Source organism: Polypterus senegalus, chromosome 2 (genome assembly GCF_016835505.1).
Source record: "Polypterus senegalus isolate Bchr_013 chromosome 2, ASM1683550v1, whole genome shotgun sequence".
NCBI lineage: Eukaryota > Metazoa > Chordata > Cladistia > Polypteriformes > Polypteridae > Polypterus > Polypterus senegalus.
In genome coordinates this window covers 185,629,910-185,657,680 of record NC_053155.1, presented here as the reverse complement: position 1 = coordinate 185,657,680, position 27,771 = coordinate 185,629,910, and the positions used below count along the sequence as shown (strand labels likewise).

Here is a 27,771-nt window from a genome sequence, read left to right as displayed (position 1 = left end):
TAAGCACAGGATCAAAGCCTTTTAGCAAAGGCATCCATCACAAGAATAGCTAGCCAATCAAATGTGTGTAGTATCCCTCATGGGATTTCAATAAAAGTAATGTCTGAAGGACTGAAGAGACAATATAGGAAGCGATGTCAGAGACTAAGAAATGTTGGAAAGACAGAAAGTGACCATCTCATCTAGATGTCAGAGAATGTACACTAATGCATCACGCAATTGCTGATTTAAAAAGCCACTCATGACAACATCCACCCTTGACATGGCAAGTTTTAAAAAAGCTTTTCTATGATGATATCCAGAATTTTGCTATTTTAGTTTATATTATACAGTGATCCCTCGCTATATTGCGCTTCGACTTTCGTGGCTTCACTCCATTGCGGATTTTAAATGTAAGCATATCTAAATATATATCACAGATTTTTCGCTGGTTCACGGATTTTTAATTTATGGTACGTTTCCTCAGTTTGTTTGCCCAGTTGATTTCATACAAGGGACGCTATTGGCGGATGGCTTAGAAGCTACCCAATCAGTGCATGTATTAAGTATTAAATAAAACTCCTCAATGATATACAATGTGCTTCCTGCGCGGTGCTTGATTGTTTGCTTTTCTCTGTATCTCTCACTCTCTCTGACATTCTCTGCGCCTGACGGAGGGGTTGTGAGCAGAGGGGCTATTTGCACAGAGGCTGTTTGCCTAGAAGATACGGACGCTACTCAAAAAAATGCTGAAAGACTACCTTCACATTGCTCCCTTCTTTGCTGCCGCTTTATCATGGTGCGCATACTTAAAAGCCCAAAAGCACGTATTGATTTTTTGATTGTTTGCTTTTCTCTCTCTCTCTCTCTCTCTCTGACATTCTCTGCCCCTGACACGCATTCCTTTGAAGAGAAGATATGTTTGCATTCTTTTAATTGTGAGAAAGAAAGAACTGTCATCTCTGACTTATCATAGAGCACAGTTTAAACTTTTGACTAAAGGGTGTTATTTCATGTCTAGAGGGCTCTAATAATGTTAACAGTGTGGGAGAGTTTATAAGGGCTTAAAATATAAACTGCTCAAAAAAATTAAAGGAACACTTTGAAAACACATCAGATCTCAATGGGAAAAAGAAATCCTCCTGGATATCTATACTGATATAGACTGGGTAATGTGTTAGGAACGAAAGGATGCCACATCGTTTGATGGAAATGAAAATGATCAACCTACAGAGCCCTGAATTCAAAGGCGCCCCAAAAATCAGAGTGAAAAAATTATGTGGCAGGCTAGTCCATTTTGCCAAAATTTAATTGCAGCAACTCAAAATTGTACGCAGCACTTTGTATGGCCCCTGTGTTCTTGTATACATGCCTGACAACATCGGTGCATGCTTCTAATGAGATGACAGATGGTGTTGTGGGGGATCTCCTCCCAGATCTGGACCAGGGCATCACTGAGCTCCTGGACAGTCTGAGGTGCAACCTGATGGCATTGGATGGACCAAAACATAATGTCCCAGAGGTGTTCTATTGGATTTAGGTCAGGAAAGTGTGGTGGCCAGTCAATGGTATCAATTCCTTCATCCTCCAGGAACTGCCTGCATACTCTCACCACATGAGGCCAGGAATTGTCGTGCACCAGGAGCCACTGTACCAGCATAGGGTCTGACAATGGGTCCAAGGATTTCATCCTGATACCTAATGGCAGCCAAGGTGCCTTTGTCAAGCCTGTAGCGGTCTGTGTGACCCTCCATGGATATGCCTCCCCAGACAATCATTAACCCACCACCAAACTGCTCATGCTGAATGATGTTACAGGCAGCATAATGTTCTCCATGGCTTCTCCAGACCCTTTCACTTCTGTCACGTGCTCAGGGTGAACCTGCTCTCATCTGTAAAAGCACAGGGCACCAGTGGTGCATCTGCCAATTCTGGTATTCTATGGCGAATGCCAATCGAGCTGCATGCTGCTGGGCAGTGAGCTCAGGGCCCATTAGAGGACATGGGGCCCTTGGGTCACCCTCATGAAGTCTTTCTGGTTGTTTGGTCAGAGACATTCACACCAGTGGCCTGCTGGAGGTCATTTTGTAGGGCTCTGGCAGTGCTCATCCTGTTCCTCCTTGCCCAAAGGAGCAGATACTGGTCCTGCTGATGGGTTATGGACCTTCTTTGGCCCTCTCCAGCTCTCCTAGAGTAACTGCTTGTCTCCTAGAATCTCCTCCATGCCCTTGAGACTGTGCAGGGAGACACAGCAAACCTTCTGGCAATGACATGTATTGATGTGCCATCCTGGAGAAGTTGGACTACCTGTGCAACCTCTGTAGGGTCCAGGTATCGCCTCATGCTACCAGTAGTGACACTGACTGTAGCCAAATGCAAAACTAGTGAAGAAACAGTCAGAAAAGATGAGGAGGGAAAAATGTCAGTGGCCTCCACCTGTTAAACCATTCCTGTTTTGGGGGTCATCTCATTGTTGCCCCTCTAGTGCATTTCATTAACACCACAGCAGATGAAACTAATTAACAACCCCCTCTGCTACTTAACTGACCAGATTAATATCCCATAAGTTTCATTGACTTTATGCTATACTCTGATTAAAAAGTGTTCCTTTAATTCTTTTGAGCAGTATATAAAAATAACCATACAAACATATGGATTCTATGTCGCGGATTTTCAGCTATAGCGGGGGCTTCTGGAACGCAACCCCCGCGATCGAGGAGGGATTACTGTACTTTCTTCTATTAGCATTATTATCTATACTAATAAAAGGCAAAGCCCTCACTGACTCACTCACTCACTGACTCATCACTAATTCTCCAACTTCCTGTGTAGGGAGAAGGCTGAAATTTGGCATTCTTATTCCTTACAGCTTACTTACAAAAGTTAAGCAGGTTTCATTTTGAAATTCTACACGTAACGGTTGATAACGGTCGACAACGTCCACCATGTTGAACTTTCTTATTTATGGCCCCATCTTCACGAAATTTGGTAGGCGGCTTCCCTGCACTAACCGAAACCGATGTAATTACTTATTTCGATGGTATGCCGCCACTGTCGGCCGCCATATTGAACTTTCCAACGTCTCTAATTTTCCAACTTCCCGTGTAGGTAGAAGGCTGACCCCATCTTCACGAAATTTGGTCGGTGGCTTCCCTGCGTTTTTGAATGAGTGAAGTAATAAAGTAAATATTAGGGCAGCTGGTGCAGGGCAGATTGCCATTTTGCTCATCCTGCAGGGTTCATCAAGGCTGAGAGGTCACAATTCAATTGAAGAACAAGCTGGACCCCATCAGTTGCTAAATGACATATAACCAAAGGGTGTTAAACCTTTGTGTGTTTTGTAGACACCCGTATGTTTGTTAATGGTGATGATAGTGAGTCCCTATGTGGAGTACTGAGGAGTGACAGGCATGAAGCATCACTTTTACATACTCTTGTGAATGGGATTCTATGTAGAATACTACAGAGTGACTAGTACTTCTGATACGTAATTGTGTATATAGGATCTCTGTGTGTGTATTGTGGCCTGTACGGGGTACTCCAGCCCCCAACACAGACATACACTGGCACAACTCCAACACAACACAGGCTTTTTATTGCATTCTTTCTTGGGAGACTCTTCCCCAATCTTTCCTACAGCAGTAAACACAGGCATGATCACAATACAAAGCAAAGTCAGTACTCTCCTTCTTTGTCTTCTTCTTCTCTCTCCACCTCGTCTTTCCTCCAGCAAGCTGCTCTAGGAGAATTTGACAGGGCTGTAGAAGGTCCTTAACCCATCAGCAGGACTGGTATCTGCTCCTTTGGGCAAGGAGGAACAGGATGAGCACTGCCAGAGCACTACAGAATGACCTCCAGCAGGCCACTGGTGTGAATATCTCTGACTAAACAATCAGAAACAGACTTCATGAGGGTGGCCAGAGGGCCCGATGTCCTCCAGTGGGACCTATGCTCACTGCCCGGCACCGTGGAGCTCGATCAGCATTTTCCATAGAATACAGTATATACAGTATATATATGTATATGTATGTTAAGCTTAAGGTTCAAGAGTAGACCAGCCTAGTAACAAGCCTGTTAAGTCTCACAGATCCATTGATGATACATACAGCAACATAACAATTGTCATAACTGTCCCTTTTGTTTCCTCCAAATCATCAACTCACCCAATATTTCACTATTGCCATGTTTATCATGCGCAACATTGAAACTTTTTGGCAAAAGATGAATTTCAGAAAACACTGGGAGAATGCTGAATACCCTTTTTCAATTATTATTTGTGCATTTCTTTTTGTGCCATTGCATAAGGCCGAAATTAAATCAATTTCACTTTTGAATTATACTTTTCAATTAAATTGAATTATAAAACATTCATTTTGATGAAAAACTCTTTTTTATTATTGAAGGCAGTCTTTATAAAGAGGACATATTAAACAAAAAAAAACTCAAGAGAAAATACATTTCTTGGCTGGTAAATCATATTGATTCACATTGCTTATTAAACTCAATTTGTTTAAATAGCACTGTACATTTGGTATTTTTACTGACTGGTTCAATACCAAAGATAAACACAGAAAAAAACAGTTAATACAGTATAACCAAAATATCCCAGTAACTAATATTTTCAGTTGTGTTAACCAGCTTCTTCAGTTCGGACGACTAGAAAAAACAGAATGCTTACAGTAGCTAAACACTTTACTCTTATAGCAAGGGTTCAAGTCAAAAGGTTTATGTGTCTAGACTGCACAAATCTGAAGTTACAGAAGGATGGCTATATTAGGAAAACATCTGGAGGTTTTCCTAATGATGGAAAATGCAGATACTGCGTCTATGATCTCTCAAACCTTATTTTAATAACAAATCACGTCAGAGATACAGTATCCACAGGTATTGGCTATCCTGAGAGAGAAGGACTGTAATAAACATTATGCTAGGCTTCTCATTTGCAATGTACTGTATATACAATGTCATGCTCCAAACAGGAACATTTACTTCAGTGTGTTCTCAAAATTCAAAATTTACCATATTATTTCTTTTTGAAATCAAGTTCTATAAAGCCTACTGCTTTATAAAAAATCCATCAATTCATTTATGAACATACAGCTACTTTGAGTGCAAGACAGGAGCTCTTTCTGGGTGAATAGAATGATATCAAGAATTGCACAACCTTTTGAATGGCTTAGGTAATCTAGCAAAATGTACACATAAGAAATGTATCAATCCTGAAGTGACCCAGTCTTCCAGCATGGAACTACAGATGTTGCACTATTAAGGTGGCATCAATGTTTGAATGTTTATCCATGATTGTTAAACTTTGTCATAGCTGAAAAAAACAACTAATGATCTGTTGCTATGTGTGAAATTAAGAGAGAGGCAATTCACTGCCATTGTCATTGTCTTATTAAAAAAAACAGAACTAAACATCCACTTGCCTTATTCAAAACAAATTTTCAAAGCTTAGATTTCATCAAGGTTGCCCAAAAATCAATCAGTGCACAAACTGAAGGGACACATACTAGCATCTATAATAAGATAATGGCTTTTGGACCTAGTAATGCTCTCATCTGATTCCACAACTAATACAAACCATCCTTTGGAAAATGTTGAGATTCATGATCCACATGATATTGTTGAAACATTCACATCTCCACTCAGCTTTAGATATCTGTTTGCTGTGTTTGAGTTTAACATTTTGCTGGATTTTTACCTGTCTGCTCAAGGTCCCTAATGTTCAGTCAAATGTGGAGACCATTCATTGTGCTTATACATCCACTGTTGCTTTCAGCTGGCCTGGTTTCTAGTTCTTGCCACACTATGCATCAGCCATGTCTTCCCTTCTTCAGCATCTAACAAAAGGAGGTGTTCTGGATTTAATCATCAGGCCATCAATGAATCTACAAATATGCTTACTACTCCCTGGCCTTGATCCATATTCACTCAGACAGTCAAGTCAGAATTACCTGTGATGTGTCTGTTTCTACACTGAAGACTATCCTTTTTCATATGAAGTTGAGAAACAATTGGGCTTTACCTCCGCTGGACCAAATACTACTTAAGTAAACTACTCTTTTGAAGAGTGGAAGGCAGTGGCGTGTATTTGGGCTTTTGAAAATTGTGCATGAATTACTTATGCAGTTACCTATTTACTTTAACCACTAACCACTAAGCTGTTTTATTCATAATTTGTTCTTTTAGGGCTAAGGCCACAAACTACTGAAAATGTACTGATGAATGTCAAGAATCTATGTTGTTTTGATATTTTAAATTGTATTTATTTTTTGGTTTGAATTACTTTGACTATTTAGGTATTTAGGTTTTGTCTGAGGGTCATGAATGGGGTCTGCCATATAGCTGACAGCAATGATAATCATTCACATGACCTGGAAGTCATATGAAGTGTGTTGTTGTCTCTGCTGAGAAATACACTCAGGGTGTTGCTTCCACCTCACAGAGATGATACTTCTGGGAGGCAAACTCAGGACGTTGGAATTACAATCAGCAAGTTCTACTATTGAGCTAAATGAAGATCAATGTTCATCCAGAGAGCAATCTCCCTGCTAGTTGTGGAGAGGCTTCTCATGGAACCGTGGAGAGGCTTTGCAGCTCACACCCCCTGCAATTACCGCTGAGTCTCCAACTGAATGAATCCAAGTCACAACCCAATTTTTCTCTGCTGAGGATTTTACTCAGGGTGTCATTCCATCCATGCTGCTAGGCTTCCTGTGGTAGCATTGCTGGGACTTGAATTTGGGAGTATAAGCCAAAGGTTCTACCATTGTGCCAAACAGTCTGTGACTCAGTTGTATAACTGCCCATAATTCCAAGATCATGCATCTGCATCCCAGTAGGGGCATCCATCTCAGAAAGGACAGAAACTAGGAGAAGGAGCAATACCCTTAGCAAATTCCTAAGCAGAGACAGATGTCCCAAATGCTGTTGTAAAGAGAGCAAGGAAACATCTTAACTTTGGATTAAAACAAAGAGAAAACACTAGCTTTAGTTTTGGTTAAGAGTTATTAAAATAAAGAATAATTAGAGTTTTTTTTGGCTTTCATTTAATTTTGATTTTTGCCTTTGAGTTGTGATTGACCATTTATTTTTTTTTGGTAACCTTCATCCTATCTCCTTAAGTAATTACTATCCTTTAGGAAAATCCCCAAAACTGCACTTCATTTATTTCAAAATTCACATGGACGCATGAATATAATCCTGAACTGATTACCTCAGCTGATATAACATTTCTCATTAACCTATTATCTGTTTCATTAATAATACTGTTACATCATTATTATTTGATAGGAGCTCATGCTGATTCATTCTAGTACATTTGTGGAATTACTACTGTTGTTACTTTGATGTTATTAATTTTTAAAATTATTATCATTCCAGTAACAGTTTGTTTAGGCCTTTTCTGAGAACCAGTGCCATATTGTACATGTCAGTGATGACTATTGCTAGCAATATCCGCACATGGTATTGTGCATGAAATCACAACAGGACTTCACATCACTAAAAGAAACAGCTTTGATAGCTTGGTGCTAAAGAACCTCATAAAAGAAAGAAACAATATAGTTTAGTTACTTTGATTTGATCTTTGACTAAAATCTTGCCTAATGCTTTGGTTTTGGTTAAAGACTTCTTCATACAAGAGTACTAAACTTATAGCTAATTTATGATGATGCTCTAGAACATCCCTAAAGCAAAGATGATTTATCTCTGCCACTCAGAGCACTTTTAGGTTTATTTGAAACAATGCAGTAACATAGAGATGCAGTTCACTCTGGGATGGGACGATGTAGTGGCAGATGCGACAGTCTGTTATCTGATAGCCTGTCACCTCAACTCACCTTTCACTTGGATTTCAACTGCTTATTTAAAAACATAGTATTGCTTCAACAGCTAGCATCCGTACTGTATGTCACCATTAAATGCATCTGTCGATAAAAGCTTTATTGGCACCGATGTTGAGAGTGTTAAACCAGAGTCATAAACAATAAACTTCCAGTTGAAAATAGAGGATAGGAAGGTGTGTGATAAAACAGAATGTGATAAAAAAATAACTATTTACTGCATTTTAGAGGTGGGAAAGAAGGCAGTGATGGTTTAACAAATGTGCAGGTAGACAAAGAGAAGCAGTAGATTTGGTATTTTCCTTTATTTTGTGCTTTGTGTCCTTCCTTTCTTCCTGACTCCCTTGAATGTTTTGAATAATTAATACAAGTCTTGTGTACATTATCATATTTCTTTGCATTAATCTTGGTAGGGCTGTCACTTATGTCAAACGGTTTATTTGTTCTTAGTCATACCTAAGCTTGCTCATTGCAATATTTTGGTTAAAGAAGAGATTGATATACAGTAAGAGTAGGTGTAGAAATGTACTATTGCATACCAAATGAAATAATGCATGTCTTAGTGTATTTCACATTTTGGTAAATCCAAAGACTGAGCAAACATAGCATTAAACTGTATTTTTCATGTGTTTGTCCTACAAGGTTTTACAGGAGTTTCTGAATTTGATTTGCTGCTTTAATAGTATGTACAGTCGATTCCTGTTAATTGGACCACATTGGGACACGATCATTTTGGTCCTAATAACCGGCTGGTCCGATTACACGAACATGCCCTATACAGGTGCAACCAAGACGGGACGTGCTATAAGTAACATTTTAAAATGTCACTGTGACTTTTATTGTGCTGCATACGCGTATGGCCAATGTGCAAACAAGAACTACGTACATGTACATGTACGGTTGCTTACAACTTTGTTTATTGAAAAAGAAATCTACAAATTCAAATGATCTACACAACACTCAGCATGCGAAGCACAATAAAAAAGGTTACATTACCAAATTCCAGTCAACGTTTGAAGAACTTGTCTAGTGTGATCTGACACATTCTGTTTACGCACTGCACTTGTTTACACTCGACTTCATGTCACCGGCTACTGGGCGGTCCGTTTTAGGAAAGAAAGGGCAGGCATGTTCACTCCCAATGGTTTGCACTTGGTACAAATTATCTGACTTCCTGACCTTTGATAAAAGCATACATTCTCCTGGGGAGCTCAGAGATCCTCCTGATGTCGCTGACCCGCTTTACATCCGCTTTCCGCGGGTGACTTGTGGCTTCTTTTTCTTATTCTCTGTCACGTTCTTTGGTCTGATTAAACAGAATTTTGGTCCAAATAAGCGAACAATATTAGGCTTATGTACTATGATCAGTTTCGGTCTGAATAAGTGGCTGGTCCGATTAACCGGTGGTCCAATTAACTGGAATCGACTGTTGTTATCCAACCCATTTTTGTGTTTTTCAGAAGTTTACACAGTATTTTAGAATACATTTTTATCAATATCAAAATGACATTATCTCTTACTCTTAATGGCATATGGCATCAAATTAACTGCTTCAATGCTGTCTCCATTAAGAGCTGAGTCATGCATTAAGTCAATTCAAATGTTTCATTAACATCAAGAATCGGCTATAAATTAACTTACTTTCTTCTTTATGTTTACTTATATAAAAGTAGTCCCGACTGCATTGTTTATCACTATAATTGCATTGTGAATTTCTTTTATATATAATAAAGTAAAATTGTATTCGAATTTTATCCATGTTAATAATAAGCAACTTAAAAATGGGAGATTTTGCAAGTTCTTGACTAGTCATAGAAACCTAAACCTCAACATCTAATTCTGATGCTCATATAGTTTTGTAATGCTTTTTATGCAAGACACATGGACTGATTCCCCCACTCTGACATGCTTTAAGTGTTTGTAAAGCATACCCACAGATACTGTATCTCTGGAATTAATTTGATGTAATGTTTGTCAGGTAATAATAATGAGTTAATACACTAGTTATAATTGGTACTAATGGAGCTTGATAGTTTGAGTTCCAGAATAAAAGAAACATGGTCAGAGATAACAATGGTATCCTAACTGCCATCTTTAACAGAGGTCAATAACTAATTATCAATAAATCAGAACTTAATGTTTCTGAACCTATATATTTGAGACAATATTTCTTTTATGTCAGTGCATCATATAGGGAAATAAAGCAGAAATGAATTAATGAATAACCATGATGCATTGATGTCAAAGGAATATTGTTTCAGATACAGGTGGAAAAACCTCCATGGTTCCAATAGGTTGGGTTCCTGGATATCTTTCTGTCAAAATCAGAACTTAATATTTCTCAACCCATATTTGAGATAATGTTCCTTTTACTTTAGTCATCATAAAGGGCAAAAAAGCAGAAATCAGTTTATGAATGACCATGATGCACTGATCTAAAAGGAATATTGTCTCAAATAACAGTAGAAGAACCTCCATGGGTCTAATAGGTTGGGATCCTGGATATCTTCCCATCAAGGGATTTCATCAGTCTATTGGAGTCCAGACAGAGTTTCATTTACTTATCCTTCATCACTACCAGGATTCTATGTAATGAGGCAAAATCTTCCTTTAAGCTCTGCAGGACCGAGTCACAGTGCGCAATTGAGTTAATTCCTTGCCTGTCTAGTGATGTATTTGAATTTGTAGTGTGATGAGCATGCTTACATTTTGACTTGTCTCATTTACTTCCTTTAAGGTAATCTCTGCCACTCACAAAACACAAAAGGTGTGCTGTTTAGATCTTACTTCTTTTAGGAAAGATCTAAACAGGTATAGTAAAATTTCTGATCATTTAAAAGTGAGCGTGCCAGGGAATAAACTAAAAGATGGTTGTTCTGCACAGTTAAATAACCTACATACCCAAGTTTCTGAACTTCCATACAGTTGGCATGAAAATTAGAAGTTTTGAAAGCTGTACTAGAATTTAAGAATTGGAGCTACTATAACAAAAATTCATTATTTAAAAAGCATCAGTTTCTATGTCTGTAGAGTTATGCATGTGATCCCAATAGTTACTTCCTTTACCAATGTGCATTGATCTTTGACTCAACCCACTTCTTTCCATTCAGATAAAGTATGTGTTCAAGGACAACACTTTGTATCTCATATTTGGCACAGTTTCTATTCTCAATTGTATTTCAAGTTAACCATTACATCCAGATATCAACCTGTGTCCAATGATCAAATTAAAAGAGCAAAGATATGAAAAAATAGTTGTGGTCCAAAAGTATGTGGTTTTACTCAAACTAGAGTAATACCTTAAATTGGAAGAATGTTAGATAAATGATTGTGCTAGTAGATGTTCTGTGTGAATATGTTTGAATAAAAACTACTAGTTTTATGAATATCATTTGAGTCAGTTACTGTACATGATTTTTTGGACTATTTGCCTAATCTTAAAATAGTACTGCTCCTTAAACTATGGGTTGCCGCCTTTCAGTCAAGTAAGGTCATAACTCATGATTACATTTAAATGAAATGAGTCACAATGGGTTGTTTATGCAGTTGACATTGCACTGCTAGGACATCCTGAGGCGAATCTCCAAGAGGGACAGTTCACAGTTGTCATGGACTGGGTCTCAAAGACACAAAGAAGGACAAGCCTGGGTCATGAGAAAAAAAAATTTAAGAAAACCTGGGCTGGAATATGTGAGAATTTAAAAAAATATATTGTTTGAGTAAAATAAATATATATATATACTGCATATACAGTATGTATGTATATATATATATATATATATATATATATATATATATATATATATATATATATATATATATATATATATATATATATATATATATATAATAGTTGATGCTGTAGAGAACATTGTAAATATGAAATTGGTCAAAAGGTTTGGCTGTCTGCAAGGGCCTCCAGTTAAAGGATTTTTTGCTAAAACTATCCCCAAAATAATAGGATTTCACACAAAAAAATACAACCAATGATACACATTAGTATGATCATATTTATGCATTGCTCATCCAGTTGAAATGGTCTCTTTAGTCCAGAGATGCTATGCTGGTTATTTTGTGACTCTCTTTCATTGTGCTTTCATTTTTAGCCTATATTGAACCACACATTTTGAGAATGTTGGCTATCTGCTTCACCTATAGCACTAAAGGGTGTCATGTCTGTTAGGAACAATGTGACAACTGAAGGATTTGTGTTTGTGGAAAACTTTAACACTTAATCAAAATAATTGTCTGTAGTCCTCAAAAATATGGAGAGGTGCAAATTATTGTTTTCAGGCTAATAATGTGTAAAAACTCCCTTTTACTTCTGAAAAGATGTGAAACACAAACAACCTTAAAAGTTTCAAATGAAATTGTAATCTTGTCTTATTTATGCATTCTCTTCCACTCTCTCATAGCATTAAAAGCAGCAATTCTGATTCAGCAATGGTTTCGGCGTTATATGGCTCGATTAGAGATTCGGAGAAGATACACCTGGAGCATCTTTCAGTCCATAGAATATGCAGGAGAGCAAGACCAGCTACAGGTTAGTTGCATTGTTTTTTTTTGTTTTTTACAGTTGCTTCACATATGAACCATCATATTACAAATAGAAAAGAGGTTTAATAAACTTACTTTTGTGAAGAGTTATAATTATTAGTAATTATTCATTTTTATTCTGACATTGAACTAGTACCTTTTTGAGTGTTGATTCCTGCTTTGGGCCCAGGATTGTCAGGATAAGCTCCTGCCCTGATTACATAAATTTGTATGATTATTAATAAATAATCAGTATTATAATACAAAATGGTCTGTATGCTGTAAAAATCCAAGGCAGAACAAACCTAACTTTAAAATCATTAAAATGCTTTGAATTTTTAGTTTAGTATGATTTGCACATGGATGCTGCTACTACAATGTAATGAGATGCCTTCTCCACAGTTTCAATTAAATTGAATGGATTCATTTTGCATAGCTCTCACAACACTAATAAAATAGCAGAAAGTTGCAAAAACTTATAATACATTAACAATACTCTTACTATGTTAAAAACACAGTTAAAACAGCACTTTCTGTTTGGTTGTATGTTGATGTTTCTTTGAGTGTATGCTGTAACAGTCTAGTACCTGTCCATTGTTAGTTCCTTCTATACAGCCAATGCTACCAGAGTAGGCCTTGGCCTGTAACTAGTGATGGGAAAATGATACCGAAGCATTGAAGCTTGTGTCAGTCAGTCTGAAGCGTAGTGAGTCAAATCACAGTGACAGAGCTTGTGTCAAAAAACTGTTGTCACATGACCCATGATGTTTGAAGCTTCGAATTTCATCAGTGCTTCACAGTTTGCTTTACTGGTTTGACAGGGTTTCATCGGTTTGACAGCTTTGGTGCTAAATTAAGAGATAGCCTATATAAAATGCATCATTCTCATTCAAAATTGTTGGGTTGTCAAGAGAGAGAGATTTGGAGAGCTTCGGTGACAGATGGCAACTAACAGCAGAAAACGCCGTTCAAAAGTTAAATCTCTCTATTATAAAAACAAATCCTGGAAAGGAAAAGCAGGGCGACGAGACGTGATCTTCTCGGAAGTTCTCAGAAGACATCTAAAAGACCTGCAAGACAAAAAAGACTGGCTACTGAGTGTCTTGGGGACCGTAAACATGAGACTTGGTGCCAACTGATTGTCCCAGGGCCGTCTCGCAGGGACGTGGAACATTAGATTCTTGCAAGACACACCCTTCTTATCAGATAAGAGCACGGACTGCCAGCAAAACACTCAGTCATTTGAAGGCACATAGCACCCACAGATCCTGTACTCTCAGCAAAGAAGAAAGAGCAGCATGGAGAAAAGAGACCCAAATGCATAGGAGAGAAACAAAGAGAAATAAGAGATTATGAAAGCAGTGGAATTTGAAAGGCTCAAACAAACAATGGCACAATACACATGCAGATAAAGGTACAGAATATGAAAGCAGAAAATTCGAAAATATTGTAGCGTTACAGCCAAGTTGAAGCCTTTTTTGTTTTAAGTGACTGTTTGGTCCGATTGAGGGAGGGCGGAGTACAGCACGGAAGACTGATAGTGGGGTATTGATTGAATTGGGCGAGACCCGGGGGATGAGGTGTTGGAAAGGGTGCTAGAAAGTTGTGTTTGGAATTATGAAGCCAGTGATTGTTCAAGTAGAACTTTTGTGACACTTTATCATGTCAGTCGCTACATTATCAAAAAAAAAAAAACATAGTAAAGATCGCATTAATGCAAACAAAAGGTAATTAAACATCAGAACCAGGTGTAACTGAAAAAATTGCAGGACAAATAAAGGTCAGAAATAAAAGGAAAAGAGTGGAAAACAAAGTCTTTAGCCTTCGCATCATTCAATGCACAAAACGTGGATTTACACAATAATGGACCATACCCTATGAGAATCTGTGGTCCCGCACCAGTCAAAGCAACGACATGTTTAATTTCATAGAATACACAGTCAAGTCAGGTGTATATTTATAATCACGGAGAAGCAATGTAAATTTTAACAGGCGACAAGAAAGGTAATGTATATATTCCACGAATAACATTAGACACAAAGGAGATTGTGATATGCCATTCGTATTAAAATGTTTACAGTTTACCGTGAGAATAGCTTTTTCTATTAACCAAACAAAGGGGTTGGCGAGCGAAACGAGCAGGGGGTGTAGCCCCCTAGTAGTATAAATGAACAAGGACCTTAGAAAAATAAAATGAACACCGACTTTTCTGACCTTTTACTGTACTGGTGACATGAGACCTAAACAATGAGTGCTGCTTCACTTGTGCTCTTGAGAGTTAGCCTTGACCTCAGTTAACCACCAGATGTCGTTGTTCATGCTGGGGCTGAGGTTTTAAGGCTTCAAATCTTTTTCAGCACAAAAAGAGCTCAAAGCTTCATGAGGCTTAATTTTTCCATCACTACCTGTAACATAATGAACTGGTTTATCGGGGTTCAGTGCTGATCAGTGGATGGATTAATGAATGGACAGCATTAATACAACTTATTTAGCGACTGATACCACCATTCACTGTACTCAAGCAAACTAAATTAATGTTATCTGTCACCAAGAACCCAAACTATTAGCACAAATGGTAAGTGGTTCATTTTCCGATCCCAGAGCCTATTACAGAGCCTATTCTATCAGCATTAGATGTCTTTATTTTGAATACCCATACTCACTGACCCAGGTCCATGAATTTAGACATACGATTCAATCTAACCTGCATATCTTTGGGTTGTGGGAGAAAAACTGGAGAAAACAGAGAAAAAACTCTTGGAGATAAACTTCAAGACAACAAAATCTAATAAAGCATCTCTGCGCTTCTCAGGGCAGTATTGTGATGTAGTGGTTACTACTGCCATTGCTGCTTCACTGTTTCAGAGGATAGATTTTGAACCCTGGCCAAGACACTGTTTATTCAGGCAGTAATTGGACATGGGGTTTGAACCTGCAATGCTGGAACTCTGAAGCAACAGATTTTTTGTTACAAGTTTTGAAAACTGTAATTTATATGATTAACTATGATTACTTTTGAAAATGGACTAAGTAGGATAAAAGAGAATGAATAGAACATTTCTACAGTGCTTGTGTTCATTTATTCATCAAACATTATCTAATCTTGTAAGTTTCTAGTACAAGTGTACTGTATTATTTAAACACTTAGATACTGATCACTTAAACCTAACTCTGACTAAGTACTATCACAGTATCAGGACTGATATGATAACTAAATAATTACAAAATGAAAGAAAGAACATTTTTGGTTTATAGTTACAATTGTTTAAAGACTTATTGTATGGTTTGTCTTTTACATTCCATGGCTAGAAAAGCAATTTACACTTCAAACCTTGTTGAAAGTAATATTGTGGATATATATTTTTCTTTTTTCCAAATGTTTTTTTTTTCTTCCCACATCCCAAAGACATTCTGGTTAGGTTGAATGTCAGCTCAAAATAATCCCAGTGCAAGTGACTGACATTATATATTTGAGCACACATAGCAATGGACTCTATGGTTGCTGCCGTATGCCTAGTGCTGCAAGGATAGGCTCCGACCCTGACACTCTGATCAAGTAAGCAGGTACAGTAATGGACAGATGCATTGCTACAACAAACTTGTTTAGTTATTGGTGATTTAATTTTCTGCCACTGCAACAAGTTAAATCTAATGATCTATAATTTACTTTTGGTTTGATCTATGCAGTCTTGACAGTGAGTGTGATCTGAATGAATTACACTTTTAAAAAAGAATATCTGTCAGCTTTCTTCTAAGCTGTATGAAGCAATAACACAAAATAGGGAGATATGCTACAGTCCAATAAATTGACTCATTATAATAAAAATATTTTAAAAATTATAAAACAAAAATAATTGAATGAATTATTAATGCCATAAGACCTAGATAAGTACTTTAACCCAGTCTAGGTCTATTCAAAATGAGGCTGTTGTTTTTATTTATTTGCAGTATTCTTTCTTTGATAAAGAATACTCAGCTGGATGAACGTTTGGAATTACTACTTCATAAAGTGTGATGTACAGTGGTGTTGACCCCATAGCAGAACAAGATTTGTCAGTTTAATAGTTGTAGAATGCTGTCTTTGAACTGGTACATGTATTGTTGTGAACCTTTAATAAAGTTACTTTACAGCACCCCATGTGTACAGCCTGATCTGCTTGTGGACAGCTGCTTTAAGGAAGCAGGACATCTCAACATAAGCAGACCAAATGATTAAGCTAAACCTGTTCCAATCACCAAAGCAGGTACCGTACCATGGGTGTCAAACTCCAGTCCTGGAGGGCCGCAGTGGCTGCAGGTTTTCATTCTAACCATCTTCTTAATTAGTAACCAGTTTTAGCTGCTAATTACTTCTTTTAATTAGCTTGACTCAGGCCCTTTAGTTGTTTCTTTTTCCTTAATTAGCAGCCAAACAATAATGAGACACAAAACAAGCCGCCACATGACCAGCTCACCTGTGCCCATCACACAATATCTGAAACTAAAGAATGGTGAAGGTCTCAGTAAGGTTGATCTCTCAACTCACCAAAACACTTTGACGATGTTCGAAAAATTGAAAATCAACAGTTTTGGAAATGTCAGCTGTGGCAGAACGAGTGTAACACCAAGCCGTGGAATTAAAAAACGAGTTTAATTAACAGCAGGAATTGGCTTCTTATTATGAAACTGGTTGGAGTTTGAAGCCCCAGTTTAGCTGGTTCATCTGTTGACTCGTTTCACGTCTCATTTCTGTTTGGCTGTCATTTAATGAAGAAACAAATCCATTCAGAGGACTGAATCCTTCTAACAGGGTTATTAAAATGTGAATTAGCAGTGAAAACAGGTCACTGATTAGGAAAAGGGTTGGAATGAAAACCTGTAGCCGCTGTGGCCCTCCAGGCCTGGAGTTCGACACCCGTGCCGTACACCATGTTGCTTTTATTATTGGAGGCATCCTACCTTCAGCCACTAAACCATGTGGGATTATCAAATCACCTGCACCAGGTGCTCTGATCACTATATTCATAATATATTATTATGCAGATTCCTGTGTTTGTTATTTTTCACTTACATTATAATTACTGTTAACTATGTTCTTTATATAAGTGTTAGGTATATCACTTTATTGCACCCCATGTATACAGCCTTACCTGCATGTGGATGGCTGCTTCAAGCAAAGAGACTCACTAGCTTTGAACAAGCAGACCAAACGGTTGCCTTCAGACGTGTGCCAATCTCCAAAGCAGATGCCCACTCACCGCACTGCTTTCTTTTGAAGACGTCTCTTCTCAGCCACTAACTCCTGTGAGAATATGGCAATCACCTACACCAGGTGCTCTTAACAATTTACCTTGTCCCAATCAAATAATATGAAGCCAACACTGTTATAAAGCAACATTAATAAAAACACAGTAAAATCGATAGTAGCAAAAGTACGAAATATGTTTGAAAAGAGTCTTAAAAAGTTAGGAAATGTATTTGAAAGAGAGCCTTATTAAAAAGCTTCAGATTTTCTTTAGCCTGCAGGGAGTCTGACAATTTCTTTAGATTCTTTTTTCTTTTGTTGTTCCCTTCTCTGTTCTCCATGCTTTGTTTTCTCTGGGCTGCTCAGCATGCATCTTGAACTTAAAGGCCTCGCTTGAAGTGGAATTAACAGATGACTACAAGAATAATCAATATGTGTTTATCTTTCTCAGGCTGATTGTCCATTTTGATCCTAATTACTCTGGGCTAATAAATTACAAAATGTATTTGTAGCCATTTGCTTTATTGCACTTTAAAAGAATGATTTAAAAGATACCCAATTCAAGTCAGTAAAAACACAGAGTTTAAAATCGATCTACTGCATAGCAGTCATTTAAAAAGTTACATAAGAGTTTGTTTGAAAAGAGTCTAGGGCTTAAAACTTTATGGACGCTCTGTTGAAGTAAAGAAAAATGTCTGTCCTAATTGCTGTCAGGTCAATCAGTGTTAGCTCACACAGTCTCACACTTGCTTGCAGTCCAAGTTCATATTTTACTGTATATATTGTTTAATTTACAGTATAGTTCAGTATTGTGAGGTTTGAACATTTGTGAAGTCGATAAATGGAGTCGAGAGGAGCCAAATGAGGTGTTTCAGGCATCTGATATGGTTGCGTCCTGGAGGTTGATTCCCTGTTGAGGTCTTTTACGGGTATGACCAGCTGGGAGGAGACCCCATGAAAGACCCAGGGATGGCTGGGTGGATTATATCTCCCAGATGGCATGGGAACACCTTGGGATTCCACAGTATCAGTTGGCAAGTAAGGCTGGAGAAAAGGACATTTGGGCCTCACTGCTAAGACTGTTGCCCCCATGACCCAGCTTTGGATAAGTGGTGGAAAATAAATGAATGAAAATCAGTTTAAAATATAATATAGAAAATTTGTTTGTGTGATTATTCATAAGTAAAACATATATGCTTTTTCAGTACTTGTATTGGTGTAATTCTATTTTGTAAGAGTTATTCAGAATATTAAATGGCATGAGGTACAGTAAATGTTTTCATCCAAATACACATAATGAAACATTCCAATGTTTTGTTTCTTCACAGCTATCTAGCTTTTTCACCTTTATGCTGGACAACTTCACTCACCTCAGTGGCGACAGTCCAGGTAAATTCATGATGTCCTTTCATAACAATGCTGTTTATTATACCAGTGACACAAAGTGCACTATTAAATTGTGTGCTAAATGGTATTATTTTGCTTTACTGTTGAAATGTTTTTATTTTCTCCCCTGTTAAGGTACCATGTGCAGGAAGTTCACATATCATTTAGGAATAACTAGCATAATGAGGTTCAGGAGAATATACTCATTCACTAAGAAGGAGCAGCTGTGACAGGTGCATAGGCTTATGAACAGCTTCAAAAGTTGGTAGAGAAGGAAGAGGCCTCAAAGTGGTTTGATAATCAGGGTAAAAGTCAATATGTACAATGGGAAACAAACTACTTTATGCAGCTTAACTTTCAAAAAGTGTCCCATAAAGAGATAGCAGGAATATGCCAAGGGGGAGGTAGTGGCAGAATGATTTTTTTTTTTGTATGCACTCGCAGCTGGAAATCAAAGGAAGGTATGAATGGCTTATTTGTCTCTAAGCTATCCTGGATTTAGCACTGTCGAGATGTTGTTTCGCTTCATTCCATGTATCTAAATACAATATTTTTATTTTCATTACTATTATTATTTTTATATAATTATTTATTTAACTAAATACATTTTACAGTTTTATCCAAGGTGACTACCAAGTTTAGGGTACTTTATCATTTTTAATATGTATGTAAGTTTTATAACTGGATCACATGCAAGCTAAATGACATGTGGTCACATGGCGATTTGAATGCAGAGACTGAGACTGCAATGTTGTGCTATAAAAGTGCAATGTCCTGGCCACTGTTTTCAATGAACAAGATGATGTATTCAATTTCTGCTGTAGCACAGGACCTCCTGTCAAGTGCAAATAACTTAATAAATTAACTTTCAAACTGAGAACTATACAATCAGTGTATGTGTGTTCCATCTTCCATTCTATTGAATTGTAGGAATAAAATGCTGACAGCGTGTATGTTTAATTTTTCATCTATAAATGACACATATCTTTTTTTGTTTTGGTAAAACTGGATAATCCTAGAAAATTGTTATTTCCTTTTTCCACTGTTTTCCAGACAAGGGGTTAAAACATAGCTAATAATAGTGAGTAATTAATCTCTGACCTATAAGCTTATATTTAAAAAAAAAACGAGATAATTGACTTTTGTACTTTTAAAGATCAAACCCTAAAGCACCAACTCCATGCACGTTTGAGAACACAGTTCATCATTAATGATAATATACAACAGTTCAATGAAAGTGCTCAAAATACTTCTATTGCAATGTTATAATAAATATTAATTAAGAGTAGATATAGGGAAAGTGTTGCTTAGCAACTAGTATTTTGGGCCTGATTTTACCAGGGCAGTCATTTGAATTGAATTCTGCTCCAGATTTACAATTAATTTATTTTCATTGCCACTGAGTACATAATCTGTAACTTTGTGAAACCAGAAGGAAACACTTAGTACACATGAATGTGACAGCACTGCATCCATAATTTTTTAATTAATTTTTCTTCTCTGTGGCCCTAATATAGTTATGTACAAAAAACACAGAAAATAAGCAAAGATGTAATATTTCCATATAAAGATGAATCATCAAGTGGTGACCCAGACTGAAAATCAGTCTGGGTTTTAAGTGTTATTTGCTTTAAATTGGTTAACTTAATATGTAAATATATATACAGGTGAAATTCTATACTATTATGACCAGCGGCTCAAGGATAGCTTCGTAGCTGCTCTGCTGCATCTGGTAAACAGTGAACCAAGAGCAAAGTGTCACACAATGTTTAACACTGAACACTCAATCTGGACTCATCTTTCTGTCTCTAGTACTGCTAACACAATGAACCAAGCTTGTCAATACCTATATAAAAAATAGGGATTCTTAAACTGCAAAAAATATTTTATTTCAGATATAACTTTTTTTAAAATAGAAATACAGGCATGAATACAAAATGAAAATTAGATATTAGATGTAACTTTTCTTTACAGAAATACAAACATGCTTCTAATGTTATTTTTTTGTTAAGGCCCCCAACGCCTGATCTTTAACTTCTTCTGTTTTTTCGATCCTTCAAAATTGTTGACAGTGGTGAAGGTGCCTATTCTGAATGCTTTTGCCACGTTATTTGTCTTCATTCTGGAATCAATCTTTTCCAGGATTATTAATTTTTCTTTCAGCATAAACTCACTTTTTTGTTCATCGCAAAGAAAACTTTGAGAAGTGCTATGAAACTGGGACAGTACAGTATCCGCACATGACACAACAACTTATACAAATGCTCGGTGGAGCAGTCAGTCAGTCGGTCATTGTCCAACCCACTATATCCTAACACAGTGTCACAGTGGAGCATCCATCCATCCATCCATCCATTATCCAACCCACTATATCCTAACTATAGGGTCATGGGGCTCTGCTGGAGCCAATCCCAGCCAACACAGGGCGCAAGACAGGAAACAAACCCTGGGTAGGGCGCCAGCCCACTGCACACAGTGGAGCACTGACTAAGAATTCAGCTATGTGTATGATGTCGTGCCTACATGCATCAGGCCTCACTGAGACTGCCTGAGACTAGAAATTTTACAATAGACTGTCAATTTCTTTTGGTGTAACAGGAAAGAGACAGCCTGTCACAGGTTTACGGAGACTCTGTGAAAATGTAGGCACGGTATTAAGTATTTTTTTCATTGCATTATAATCTTCTGTGGCTATTTTTGGTCAAAAAAACTTTTGTTATACTGAAATTTCCATTTTGTTAAAACAAACCCTGTTTAACATGATATTGTATGAACATTTGTTCAGGTCAACAAAAATGGTTTGTTAGTTCTGTATTTGACAGATTTGACCTGTATGTGTTCAGCTAAAGAGCTGAAATTTGGCAGAATAATACTCCTAGGGTTGTAGGTATCTGCTAAGGACATTTTGATATTTCTAGCATATGGGACATTCTAATAAACTGCATCCCTACAGCACTGACAGCAATCGCATGGAGAAATGGGACGTGTTGCTGTGGTTCGGAACATAGTCAGTTTAGCGCCACTAATCTAGTAAAAAATGTACTTAGCATATATTTCCCTATCTTATCTGCAACATTGTGACAAATGGTGATGTGGGGACTACAATTCCCATCAGTCAGTGTGCTCCACATGATTTCATCAATGCTGTCAAAGCAATTTTTCCACAACCAACACCCATAACTGTATATTACTTCTTTTCAACTGCCCTTTGCCATACACTGCTTATATGTTTAAGTCATTGCATGTGCCATGTAAATGTCCATCCTGTAATCATCTTTACTGTTTGTAATACACTCAAGTAGAGCACAACTCAGCCATAAACCATATTAATAAAATGATATTAATAATACTACTTGTTTAATTGTGTGCATCACCTTGTTTGAATGTTTGCATCACCTTGTTTAATTTTGCGTGTCACATCGTTACATTTTTTGTCACTTGCTCTTCGAGGCCACCGCATGGTAACAAACTTGAACACAAATTCCTGAGTGAGCAAAGTAAAATCCCACTTTGGAAGTTGAGTTTAGTTTAGTTTGCTTGCTACCATTGTATGATATGTACAGTACTTAGTGCTCATTACAAAGTTAGGATTTTTGGTTTGCTCTAGTTTTTAGTTCACTTTACATCATCTTCCATTTTGTAAGTTTATTTGGGTTTATTTCAGTTCTTACTAGTTCCATTTTTAGTTCCCCAGTTCCTCCAAGATAAGCTGTTGTTCCCATAGACTAGGCCTATTTCAATTTGTGTATTACTTTTGATGTAAATTTTCCAAAATGTTGTAACGCTAGAAGATTTCAGAGCGTTATATTCAAATCTGATTTAAGCTACCATTTTCACAGAGTGAGATTATATTTATACCAAATATTCCTATTTTTCAAATAATTACTTTTTAAAATTCAAAAGAATACAGTTTCCTCTAAAATCGTGTTTTGCAATAACCACCAACAAAAGCCAACATCAATCACTAAGAAGATCAGGAATTGATTTATGGCAGGTATATTTTACTCTTGGGCAGTTGTACGTAACATGTTCAAGAGTAAGGAGCTCCAGTGAACAAATAAATATGAGCTCCAAGTAAAAAAATGCTAGAAATATTGTGAACAGAAAAGTACTCAGTTAGTTACATAGTAATTCTGATACATCTGATTAACTGGTGCCACTTTAACCGAGACCCATTATTTTCTGTCTTCTAGAATAAACACCATCTATCCTGTATTGGATTCAATAATTGATGGGAAGATGTTTTTTCCACTTTTATATTAATGTTTGAAACTGCCCTTCTGATTTTCTTCATATGCCACATACAGCATACTATAAATGTAGCACATTATTTGAAAAAAAAGTGCATTGCAATTTGTTCAAAATTAAGGAAGCATTTAAAGACCATTCATTCAACTGTCCATCAGTTTGTTTTTCAAAGGCTTTGTCCAGTTCAGAAAGGAGGGCGAATGTCCATCATGGAACCATCAGACACAAGGCAGGATACCACGCTAAAAGAGATATAAAGTTTGACTCGTTAATTTTTAGTGTTTCACTTCACAGCCAAACAGGAATATTAAGATTCACTCCAGTACAGCTTGTCTGGTTGGTGAAATGGGCATATTCAGTATAAAGGCCATTTAGCATTTGACTATGTAGGCATGGTGGCACAGTGGGTAGCGCTGTTGCCTCACAATTAGGAGACCTGGGTTCGCTTCTCGGGTCCTCCCTGCATAGTGTTTGCATGTTCTCCCCATGTGGGATTCCTCTGGGTACTTCGGTTTCTTCCCACAGTCTAAAGACATGCAGGTTAGGTGCATTGGCAATCCTAAATTGTATGTGTTTGTGTGCACCCTGCGGTGGGCTGGGATTGGATCCAGCAGACCCCCGTGACCCTGTAGTTAGGATATAGCGGGTTGGATAATGGATACCATAAATAAGAATAAACATTTACCTGAGATACATTTACCTTGTTTGAGTCTATAAATGTATAGCTTGTGCACTTTAGGTAATGTACAAACCAAAAGTATTTTTTATAGCACATTAATTGTATATAGTGAATGCCAGCCTAGGGAACATTACAGTATAGAACCTGAAAATTATTGTTTACACATACATTTTTGACATGTATGTAGCTTGCTTAAGTTACACAGTATATCAGAAGTGGAGACTAAACCAGTAGCCTTTTCCAGTGCTTCAGTCAATAAGCAATACTGTGACCTATTATATTATACTAGCCAACCCGTGGCGTAGCATACGCCGCATATAATTATTTATTGATGAGTGAACACTTCCTGAAAGACACAGTTGTCCAAATAGGGAGTGTTTGAGGATACAACTGTCAGCGAATGAAAAGATGGAACTCTGGAGAGAGCAACATACAATTGTCCGTAAATGAAAACAGGTTTTGGCAGATACAGGCATATTTTTTTGAAAGTTTGTCCTTGTGCCTTATTAATAGTCATTGCAAACGCCAATCTAACAGGAAACTGTCTGCGTGTAAAAGTAGAAGGCAAATTAGAATCTGATGTGGTCAGGGAAATCCGGGGAAAAAGGAGAGTTTGTGAGGTAGTAGATGTGATAGTCTTACACACCAGTACATTGGGGTGAATGCTGGTAACAGAAAGTCTAGTGCCATTACAGAGTCCTTTTGCTGGCATGAGGTTCCTGAGAAGCATGATGACTGAATCAATTTTAATTTTGAGTTTAGGCGGAGGCATGCCAGTGGAAGAGAGTCAACGCTGGTGAAAGTTACTTCACCATTAGGAATAAGTTTCAGCACCTGTTCATTAAGTTGTAGTGAGTCTTCGTTGGTGATGCTTAATATAGCTCGTGTACTGAGTTGTTCCAGAGTGACAGTTGAGAAGTCGATGCCGCCACATAATTGCCTCGGGCGGGGCCTTGTCGTGCATTCCCCATGGCATGGGAGGAGGGTTAGAGTGGGTGTTCGTGGCTCTTTTGTGCGTAGCCCATGAGCGGGGCTCTGTTAGAGTTGGCGGGTGGGGCTCTGTGAGCTGGCGGTCGTGGCTCTCTGTCTTGCGTGTGGTGAAAAGTCAACGTGGCTCAGAGGTGCATGTGGGCTTTTGCACAGACGAAAGCGACTGAGGCTGTGTTTGGTGAGTTGTTGCGTCCGGGCACATGAGCAGGCAGTGCACATGCCTCTAGAGTGGTTACAGTTGGTGTGCGTGGCTCTGTCGTGTGTATCCCATGATGCGGTAGGAGGGTCTTAGTCTTAGAGTTGGCGTGTGGGGCTCTGTGAGTTGCCGGGAGTGGCTCTCTGTTTTGCTTGCGCTCACTGTCTTGCGTGCCTTTAGTGAATTATATATAAAGATATAGAAATTTTAATATAAATATTCACAGTGTGCAGATGGAACAAAAAGACATTTATTATTAATCACAAGATTTAACTGTTGTGAAATGGTGTAAGATGACATCATGAAAATAAGGATGAAGTTGCCTGGCACCTTTCTATCCAATCAGATCACAAACCTGAACATAGGCTTATAAAATCATAACAGTAAATTCATAAAGAGATATAAAACTGGGACTCAAAGAAGTCATTTTTTGCAAAGGTCACCAAGCTGTTTGAAATCTGTAATATTTTATTGTTAGCTTAGTGTTTCTATTTTTGCACACAAACAAGACTGCATTAATCAAATTGCACAGTGAGAATGAGTCACATCACACTCATTTGCTGCCTACTTCCTTCTCACTGCTGAAGAACAGTGCAATGTAGAATATCTACAGTTAATCTGTGGTACGCTCCATTTATAGTTGAGAAGCCATCTTAAATTATTTTGATTTTCCTTAATGAAATGTTTGGACGGGCAAGCGTAAAAACACTGCTATTGGCTGATGTAGTTTAAGTTTGTAAGACTACAGGGAAGCTCATACAAAGTATCTTATTGTCTACTGTGCTGGCATATTGTGAAATTGTACGTCAATCCATCCATTGCTCCCACTCAATTTAATTTTAGGTTTGTTAGCAACAACATTTTAACTCCACTGCAACAACAACAACAACATTTATTTATATAGCACATTTTCATACAAAAAGTAGCTCAAAGTGCTTTACATACTGAAGAAAAGAAAAATAAAAGACAAAATAAGAAATTAAAATTAAGACAACATTAGTTAACATAGAAAAGGAGTAAGGTCCGATGGCCAGGGTGGACAGAAAAAACAGAAAAAAACTCCAGACGGCTGGAGAAAAAAAAATTAAATCTGCAGGGGTTCCAGGCCACAGGACCGCTCAGTCCCCTCTGGGCATTCTACCTAACATAAATGAAATAGTCCTCTTTGTAGTTAGGGTTCTCACGGAGTCATTTGATGTTGATGGTCATACAGACTTCTGGCTTTTAATACATCCATCATTGTTGGAACATCACGGTGCTTTGAGTATATGGTGGTGGCTAAAGGATACCGGAAAAGGAAACAGAAAAGAGAGTAGGGGTTAGTACAGATTTTAGAGCCACCATGAATAGTTATTATAATGAGTTGGAGATATAGAGTATCAGGATTTTGATTACACTGAAATTATGAGAAGGCCATGTTAAAGTAATGTGTTTTCAGCAGTGTTTTACACTGCTCTACTGTATTAGCCTGGCAAATTCCTATTGGCAGGCTATTCCAGATTTTAGGTGCATAACAGCAGAAGGCCGCCTCACCACTTCTTTTAAGTTTTGTTCTTGGAATTCTAAGGAGACACTCATTTGAGGATCTAAGGTTCCGATTTGGAATATATGGTGTCAGACATTCCGATATATAAGATGGGGCGAGATTATTTAAGGCTTTATAAACCATGAGCAGAATTTTAAAGTCAATCCTGAATGACACAGGTAACCAGTGTAGCGACATCAAAACTGGAGAGATGTGCTTGAATTTTCTTTTCCTAGTTAGGATTTTAGCAGCTGCATTCTGCACTAGTTGCAAATGATTTATGTCTTTTTTGGGTAGTCCTGGGAGGAATGCGTTACAGTAATCTAGTCGACTGAAAACAAATGCGTGAACTAATTTCTCAGCATCTTTCAGTGATATAAGAGGTCTAACTTTACTTATGTTTCTTAAGTGAAAAATGCTGTCCTAGTGATCTGATTAATATGCGATTTAAAATTCAGATTACAGTCAACAATTACCCCTAAGCTTTTACCTCCGTCTTGACTTTTAATCCTAATGTATCCAGTTTATTTCTAATAGCCTCATTGTATCCATTATTGCTAATCACTAAGATTTCAGTTTTCTCTTTATTTAACTTGAGAAAGTTACTATTCATCCATTCTGAGATACAAGTCAGACATTGTGTTAGTGAATCAATAGAATCAGGGTCATCAGGTGCTATTGATAAATACAGCTGTGTGTCATCAGCATAGCTGTGGTAGCTCACGTTGTGCCCTGAGATAATCTGACCTAACGGAAGCATGTAGATTGAGAATAACAGCGGACCCAGGATAGAGCCTTGTGGAACACCATATCGGATATCATGTGTCTTGAGTTGTAATTACCACAACTAACAAAGAATTTTCTCCCTGTCAGGTAGGATTCAAACCAATTTAAGACACTGCCAGAGAGGCCCACCCATTGACTAAGGTGATTTCTAAGAATATTATGAACAATGGTGTCAAATGCGGCACTCAGATCTAAGAGGATGAGAACAGATAAATGGCCTCTGTCTGCATTCACTCGCAAATCATTTACTACTTTAACGAGTGCAGTTTCTGTGCTGTGATTTGTTCTAAAACCCGACTGAAATTTATCAAGAATAGCATGTTTATTGAGGTGGTCATTTAACTGCATAATGACTGCCTTCTCTAGAATTTTACT

General features: G+C 37.6%; 1 protein-coding gene across 4 annotated transcripts in view; it reads left to right on the top strand.

The window, feature by feature from the left end:
- ppef1 (protein phosphatase, EF-hand calcium binding domain 1) overlaps window positions 1–27,771 on the top strand; it is a 171,541-nt gene that overhangs the window by 52,582 nt on the left and 91,188 nt on the right. For 3 of the 4 annotated variants that reach the window (XM_039745020.1, XM_039745019.1, XM_039745018.1), the window contains 2 exons: window positions 12,242–12,369; window positions 18,915–18,975. In XM_039745020.1, the coding sequence (XP_039600954.1) occupies window positions 12,242–12,369; window positions 18,915–18,975 (189 nt within the window). Of the gene's footprint in view, window positions 1–12,241; window positions 12,370–18,914; window positions 18,976–27,771 lie in introns of those variants that run through there. The other variant, XM_039745021.1, reaches the window with a different exon arrangement.